The sequence below is a fragment of the Lepisosteus platostomus genome, chromosome 9 (genome assembly GCF_059453375.1).
Source record: "Lepisosteus platostomus isolate fLepPlt1 chromosome 9, fLepPlt1.hap1, whole genome shotgun sequence".
NCBI lineage: Eukaryota > Metazoa > Chordata > Actinopteri > Semionotiformes > Lepisosteidae > Lepisosteus > Lepisosteus platostomus.
The window spans coordinates 30,599,070-30,607,673 of NC_142619.1; the positions used below are offsets into that span (position 1 = coordinate 30,599,070).

General features: G+C 38.9%; 1 protein-coding gene across 2 annotated transcripts in view; it reads left to right on the forward strand.

Moving 5' to 3' along the window:
- The window catches only part of braf (B-Raf proto-oncogene, serine/threonine kinase), a 46,487-nt gene extending 41,178 nt beyond the window's left edge, over positions 1 to 5,309 (forward strand). For both annotated transcript variants that reach the window (XM_088644688.1, XM_088644689.1), the window contains 3 exons: positions 1,080 to 1,214; positions 1,681 to 1,834; positions 3,218 to 5,309. In XM_088644688.1, coding sequence (XP_088500814.1) covers positions 1,080 to 1,214; positions 1,681 to 1,834; positions 3,218 to 3,240 — 312 coding nt within the window. In that variant the 3' untranslated portion in view covers positions 3,241 to 5,309. The remainder of the gene's footprint in view (positions 1 to 1,079; positions 1,215 to 1,680; positions 1,835 to 3,217) is intronic.
- Positions 5,310 to 8,604: the final 3,295 nt, after the last annotated feature.

Consider the following 8,604-nt stretch of genomic DNA (forward strand, 5'->3'; position numbering starts at 1 on the left):
CTTGCCCAAGGATATTAGAGAGTCACCTTCTCTAAACTCCTTCAAATCCAGACTCAAAACCCTCCTTTTCAGAAAAGCCTTTACTTAACTGGTTCCATTCTTCACCCCTCTGCTCTTCTTAATACCATCTTCCACGGTCTCCTCTATTGTTATTGTTGTATTGCTGTAATTATAATTGTGTCCTGTCTTGTGAAATTTTTCTTATTTATTGTTGTAGTCTTCTTATTTATTGTTATTGTCATCCTGTAAAGCGCTTTGAGAAGCCACCTTTAAAGGCGCTATATAAAATAAAGTTTATTATTATTATTATTATTATTACTCATGTCCAGATTCCTGGACAGATTCCTGGACATGAGGGCCTAATGACATGACCCAGACTCGTATGAGTTTGACCCTACCTTTCATAACAAGTGTGACCCTTAGATGACTTTTTTTCCCCTCTTTTAACCTCAGATTTCCAAAACATCATATCATGTATATATAATATCTTGTTTGAATGACAGACTTTACTCGTGAAAAGAATGACATATGTCCTTTTATTAACCCAGTTGAAACTCCAGGTAGAAATACAAAATGAAAATTTAAGTTGAACTCCTTTTCAGTAGAAAATAATTGTAGCTCTTGTTATTAAGCGTAATAATTTTATGTTGTAGTGCCGTATTTCTTTTCATACCTCAAGACGTTCTTCAGATAACATGAAGTTGTTAGCATTGTTGAATCCTAAACCTTGCACCAAATGTACTGTATTTGAACCACTGCGTTACCAAGAACAGAAAAAAAAAAGCTGTGGGTGCTTCCTTCATCAAGACCTGACTAAAGTAAGGCTGTATTAAAAGATATAGGACAGAGATAAGCCAGTAATGAAATAAAGTATACAATTTTAAATATCCTTTTACACTCAATCACATGTGATTAGACATGCTCCTATATTAACAGAAGGGGGAAGAAATGCTGAATTCTATAGACAAGACAATCTCAAAATCTGCAGGTTTTTTGTGGATGATGTTTATCAGTGTAGTACATCACCCCTTTCCTTCTGGTGGAACAGGTCGAGCACTGAAGACTCTCCTCTGTTTCAGATTATTTTCATGGTGGGGAGAGGCTACTTGTCACCAGACCTCAGTAAGGTACGTAGTAATTGTCCAAAGGCAATGAAGAGGCTGATGGCAGACTGCTTAAAGAAGAAGAGAGAGGAGAGGCCTCTATTCCCACAGGTAAGAAACTTAGAAATATGGCTTCGTTTCCTGCTAGCTTGCAGTTGCTTTATGAATTATTTACTCCTAAATCTTGCTTAGTTCTCTTAATTTTTTCCTAATGTTTTCGACAGTAGCTTTTTATTCCTTTTCCAATTCAAACAGAAGTTTCAAGACGACAGAAAAGCATCTTTTGACAAGTTCAGAAACTTCCCTTTCCACAGTTCCTCTTGAAAGCTGCCTCACTTTTTGCCCTTTTCAGTTCACTTAAAAAAAAAAAACTATCACAACGTAACTCGCATTTTGTTTGGCCTTCCTGCTTTCCAGAGTAAATTGGAAAATATTTTTTTTTCTTCGAAAAAAACCAGCAAAGTTATTTATAGACACCAAGTTAAGATGACACTGCAGTCCAACCAGACAGTTTAAATATGAGAGCAGTTTGGAATTGGGCAGTGCTATATCTGTGGATACTGTCATGTCTTTACAGATTCTAGCCTCTATAGAGCTGCTGGCTCGCTCCTTGCCCAAAATCCATCGCAGCGCCTCTGAGCCCTCCTTGAACCGGGCCGGCTTCCAGACCGAGGACTTTAGCCTATATGCCTGTGCCTCGCCTAAGACGCCCATTCAGGCTGGGGGCTATGGTGAGTTTGCCACATGATAAGCATGATAGTGTGCTGTCCATCAAACGTGTAGAATACCAAAATGATGTGTTCAAGTTGTGTGAAATCTTCAACAAAGGCAAAGAGCACTTTACAGGTGAAATTTGTGAGAAGGCCACTTCGGTTTCGTTGCCACACAAATTCGGTGAAGTGTAACTCCATGCCGTAATAAATGCTTTGTTGTAACAATTGTAACTATTAAGACTTGATTAATCTACAATGATTAGCAGTTTATATGGTCTACAAGGTTATCATACAGATTAAGTCTCATAATGTGCATGATAAATCAGGTATAGAATTGTATACTCAGTCTGAATGTAATTTTGTATGTAGAAGTCTCAAGAATTTAAGAAAGAATGTGCCCAGCTTCTTTCTTGCACAAAATCAAAGCAGTTGTTTCAGCTCCCCCAGCTAATAACACAATTCAGGATTCTTCAATTTTGTGGGCGCAGGTTTGACCAGCTGTGCTTTTGTTTGTAGCACTGTTTTCGTCACATTTGCCTTGGCAATGAATGCTGTATCAGTAAGCTGGTTTGGCTGAGCAAGCTGTCCAAGGTGGTTATGTAAATGTCCTTTGGGACAGATTACTGTGATGTAGCGGTCCTGAATCTGCAGTACAGAACACAGAGGAAGATGCATTTTTGTTAATATTGAATAATGAGATGAAGTCTGTAAGAAGTGCTGTCCACATTCAATACACATTATTTTTAGCAGAAGAATGTATTATTTCCAGCGTAAACGTTTGGAATAAAATGTTGGAACATGTTATTTGAAAAGGGAAATCCTTTCAGCTCATTGTGCTCACATGATGCCTTCAGACTACAAGGAGTTTCACTATCATAGATTAAAGGTGATTTCTGAGTCATGAGTGGTGTACCTATTGAGAGACAGCAGAACAGGACAGGTTATAAAATTCTCAGATTCTGATTGAAACCAGGCAATCCTCGGACCTTAATAGGAAATCCCACTTGTATCATGTGACATTCTAAGCGGACATAGGATTGGGCAGATAGTCAACAGGAGCATCCTATGTTTTTACTTCTGCATTCTGTTCTTAGTGATTCCTACCAAACAGGGTGTTACATGTGAATGGTGTCTGTCCTCAGGGTGGCAGTAAATGAATAAGTATCAGAACTGGATATCTGTAGGAGCCTTAGTTTGATCTTCAATCCAGCCATGTTAAGTTTTACTATGTCTTTTAAAACAAATTTAGCTGGAAGGATTCCAGGATAGTACTCACATTTTTTTTTAAACTGATCCTTCAAGAAGAAATGTCAAAACAGCATTTCTCCTGTAAGCATGCCGTGTATTAGGTCTCTGGAAATTCAGATCTAAGATTTCTTTTTTGCTTTTTGTCTTCAACAGGAGAGTTCACAGCATTTAAGTAGCAGATCAGATTCCACCAGTACATCACTTGTCACTTTTTAAAAGTCTTGTGTTCCTACAGTGGGTTCATCCATTTAAAAATTAGTTACAGGAATGTGCTTTTTTCCTCTCAATCTGAAGAACAACAACTGTGCTTAGCAAAGCAAACAATCTTAACTTCTGACGAAAAAATCACAGCTATAGAAACGATTTAAAAAAAAAAGCTAAAGTAACATAACGCAAAAACGACGAAGCTAAACAACACAAACAACGTAAAAGAAGTTGTGGAAACCCCATAGGAGACAGAAATCCACGCAGATGGTCTCCCTTCAGAAAACCTGAAACCAGAAAGGAGGGAAGAAGGGAGGAGGAAACCGGAAAGGAAGGATGGAGTGCAGCTGTGGCAGAGGAGCTGCCACACCTTGGCCTCCCCAGGGACTGGGCGAGGTGGGATACAGAACGGGATCTGCACTTTGTCACGAGGCACTGGAGGGTGATGAATGGAGTAGCCAGCGCCGGCTGCTGATTGGCTGGAATTGGCTGGCAGGCCTGCATCACATCCAATCCCTGCGCGGCGCTGGTGGACACAGGGTCAGCCCTGCTTAAAGATGACTTGAATGATTTTTTTTGTTGTCGTTTTTTGTTTTTGTCGTATGGGGACTGGTCGTAAGGGGGAAGGGCTGGCGTTTGCGTTTTTCGCTTGTCTTGTGCTCGGAAGGGAACCGATGTCGTTGAAAACTTTATTGGAGAGAGACGGTGGTGGGATGGGGGGGGAAGCGGGGAATTCCTAGTACATTCCTCTCGAGTTTAACCTGCTGGGCTTCTCCATGATGCCCTTGAGAAGCTACTTAAGAGATTTAACAAATGTGGTTGAGGTGAACCCATTTCTGCTTCATCTGTCAGGCTTTCCAGCACACGTGGACACCTTTTTATGTTGAATACACCTAACACTCCCATAGATTTCCTGGATTCCCTTGTACCCTTGAACCCTGGCTGAAACAGTGAGGGTAGTGGAGGATAACAGTGTTCTTGGGAATATATGTCCACATTTTCTGCTCCTATTTCTGTAAAAACAGGGTAATTGAAAAGAGTGACAGAAAATAGATGGACATGTGAAGGGTTAGTGATCCCAGGGTTTAGGTGTCACTTTTAAACCAGGAAAACCAGGTTAAAGGAGTGAAATGACTTTATAGGATGCCTTGGCTACCTAACAAGCCTCAATTCCAGAATTATGAGAAAAATACATATTGCCTTCTTAGGACAACTTACTGCAGCCCGTAGTGTTCGGAGGTAACATGAAAGAACATTTTCCTGTTGGCCAAGTGTTCTCCTGAAGTAAATCTGACTGAGATGTTGTAGGCCGGAAGGAATTAAGCAGGGAACGTTTCATTGGTTGTGTTTTACGTCTAAAGGCATCATAACACTCTGTGCCATAACTCCACATGAAGCTGCATTATTTCATTTAATGTATGCTTTCTTTCTTGTGTGCTTTCTTTTCTTGTGAACAGTGTTCTTTTTGTGGTATATGTGTGTGTATTATTGATGACTGTTTTGAATTTCTTCTACAAGAAGTTTGGTTTCTAAATCAGCTCTGTGCTGATTAACGAAAATATAATACTTTAATAATTGTTTACCTAAGTGATGTAAGAAAATCACAGTGAAAAACGACGTTTGAAGTTGGAAAAGTGTGGTCACTGCAGTATATTTGCTTAAAACACATACAGTAATAAGTTACCTACTAAAAACAATGTCAGAGCTAGGAGGTTCTGAATCTCAAATATATTAAAGCTCTGGTTTGTTTTTTAATCATATACACAGTTGGCTTCTTATTCCACAGATTATTTTAAAGCTTATAACTATTATTTAAGAAATATTTTTGCTACTGTGTTTTTTTTTGGACAGGCAGGCCTGGAATGTCAGAATTATTTATGTAAAATTTTATTTTATTGCTCTGTTTTTTACTCTTTTTGTCTTTAGGTGCTGAAAAAAGTACTTCAGAGACATTAGCTCATTTGCACTTTTCATTGGTAATTGGTCCAAGCAGATGCAGAAAAATAATAAAAAGTGCTGTTAAAGCTCAAATCAAAAACGATTCAGGCTGAGACTACAATTTAAGACTACTTAAATTGTTTTGAATCACAACTCGAAGAACACTTCCCTTGACTGGGTGCTACACTTTGATTCAGTGCTTGTTTACAGTACACCAGTCACCGGTGTCCCTTGCTTTACTAAATATTATCGAACACAGTCCCTCTTTTCTTACAAAGCCCCAAATGTTCTGCTGTTTCCCTTTCAGTAGGTGGCAGTGTGAGCCCTTGTTACATAAAAACACATTTCATTTGAAATTGAAAAACTCCACAAACCAAGGCTACTTTATTTCAGATCTGTTCATGGATGGCTGATGGAGGTGCTTATTGGATGTGAACTTTTAGAGATTAAGAAGCTAGGAGGATTGGTAATAGATACCGGGTTAACTGCATTTTGTAAGATTTAAGCATAAGGTTAAACTGAAATGTGTATCTTATTGTGACCTGAGATCTACCCCACATTAGTTCAGCTCACTACAGGGAGGTGAAAGCAAGGGACTTGCATATGCTGGTTGATCCCTCTACAGTGTAGCAAAACAAAGGGAATGTTTTAAAACCGTTGCCATCTAAAACTTACTTTTCTAAACACTAGTAGAAGTCTATCAAGACTCCAGGCAGCCATGAGAAAAGACTAACAAAACTGTCTTAAAAAATGTACAGTCAATGACAGTCCTACAGTACCTACAGAATAACCCAGCTGAGGTGCGTAGAAACGGTTAATATACCTTAATAGTTAAGAACATGAAACCACTGGGATTAAACTACTGGGAAAATGTAAGACATTTGTAATTTATTTGAGGAAAAGAAACTGGTGCATTCTTTATACAATTGCAGATTTTTTGTGAATGCATCTTTCTCTTTGGTGAAACATTGGAGTGGGATCTCCTGCCACATTTCCAGGTTAGACATGCCTGCTATCCTGGAAATCCAGTGTTCTTGTGAATGTAATGATATATATATATATTTCTGGAGGAGAAGTCAGATGAAGGCACAAGTGTTTTGTGCACCCAATGTTCAGGGGTGTCCAGGTGAATGAAGGCATCTTTTGCAGTTGAACGAGCCTGTTGTGGGAGGTGTACATCCCATCAGTTACTTAATCTCAGAGGGTTTGGTTAGTCTTTTTAAGACCATGCCAATAATCGTTCTTTATGGGAGGGGTCTCTCACAGGGTACTTATGCTTATTATCTTTATAGAAGATAATAAAATAGGAGTATATGAAGTACACCATGTGAAAGGTCTTTCTTGCTTTCAAGGCTGGATTTATCCAATATCCCTCAATATGAATTTCCTTCTGCATGTGGATACAGGTTTCACACTTGTTTTCACTGATAAGAACTTACTGCAGTCTGGTGTCATAAATCTCCAGATTGTTTGTGTTTCCTGCAGCACAGACTAGAACCAAGGAGATCAAATGTGGATCCCTAAACTTTATAAAGTTCTTGTTTCTTTATTTTTTAGCCTATGAATTGCTGCCGTTTGTGCTTCTGTGAGACCACGCTTAGATTATATCTTAAGTGTTGCGCATCGTACAGTTTTTTTGGCTTTCAGCGAGCAACCTGTAAAGAGCACATCTTTAGAAGAAAGCATTAATTGCTTGTGGCTTGTTCCCCAGCCTTCTGAAGTGCTCGACACAGTGCATGTACCATCCACTCTGTAGAGCATGATCAAGTGCTTGGCTGCACCTCTTGTGAACACTTTATTTTTTGTTTTTTTGATGATGGGAATGATGAGCTGTCCTTTGAAGCACAGCGTATATATTACATCCTGTAACCAAGGAGCTTTGTGTAGTGGCAAACCGTGAAATTGCATTCCCCACTATGAGATGCATGTTGAATCTGAAAGTTAGTATGTTAGCTGGTGATCTTATGTGCCTCAAACATAGTACAAACCCTATTTTTGGAATTCAGCAAAGAGAGTTATGTCGTATAGGATATGTAGATTAATGCATACGCTCTGTATTTTACATTAAAAATTGACAAATTTCGATGGGTGTGAGAAGTCATCCGTTGATGAAGAGTTTGCATGGAAGGTGTTTGTACAATATCACAATCACGGCATTTAATGCCCTGTGGTTAAGGTTACGCAGTAGAGTGAATGAACCTGAGTTCTGAGGTTGCTATAAGACAGATTTATCACATCATCTTAGAGAGGGACTTGCGCGGCATATTTTTGGAACATGGATTCATGGAACACATTTTCAGATTCAAAGCAGTGCTTTATTATATATTGATGAAGCTGCAAGTTCTTCTATAAAAAAAGTGAACTTATGATTCACTTTTTTTTATTTTCCAGCATTTTTACTGTAGCTACAGTGTCGACCTTGTTAGATAAATTGCCAAGTTGCTGATTGGGAGGCATTAGGAGTTTTGGATTAGTAGGTTTATGGCCCCTTAACACTTACCAGGAGGCAGACACTTGTTTTTGGCATGCAATGGAGTCTCTTGCTGTGTGTGTGAACCTGGGGAGGTCATCAGGGGGATGCCAGGCTTAGAAATCTGCTGTACTCCATATTGCACTCCTGGCTGCTCTGTCATTTTCACCAACGGTTTTGATTATTTATGACGGTTCCCAATTTTTCAAAACATCTGAAAGATCTTTGCATGGATGTTTCCTGATTTTTACATGCAGGACTGAATTACCCAGAATAGCCCTGTCAGGAACTTTATGACTGAAGCAAGTACGTGCCCAATATTGTTTTTGTTATTTCTGTCTATGCGTATCACAATAGATTGTGGTCAGTTGCCTGTCTGTCATTTTGTTTTTGGTGAAAATTCCAGTGATGAACTGTGTGGATGCAGATATTGTTTGTATAGAAAACTGAACCTAGTGTTTGTTGTGATAGTAGAAGCAGATTCAATGGTGAAGGTCAATGTGCATTCATCTGAAACTTTCAGATTGGGGACAGGTTGGAAATGGATATGATCTCTCTTGCGTGTGTATAATGACACCATTTACACCAAGACTGTTTCTTTCAAAGCCAGTAAAGTTCATAATATGTCAGCCAGGTCTTCAGTTGTGTTATTTAGAATTCTTGAAAAGGTTTTTGTTTTCATTGAACGAAACCTTGTGGAAGACCATAAAAAACAGTAAACAGATCTGCCCTTAATTAAGAAGAGGATGTCCCTGACACCTGTTCCACATTCTCCATTAAGCTGGCCTGTTCTTTCCTGTTTTGTTGTAATTTCTCTATACATTTGTCCCTATATTTTTCAGCCTTATCCTGAAAAATCTGCTGGTCTTTGCCTTGGCTTTGTCTTTGTTAAAAGCGTCCTTCTTATATAATGAGTATCAGCTTTAAA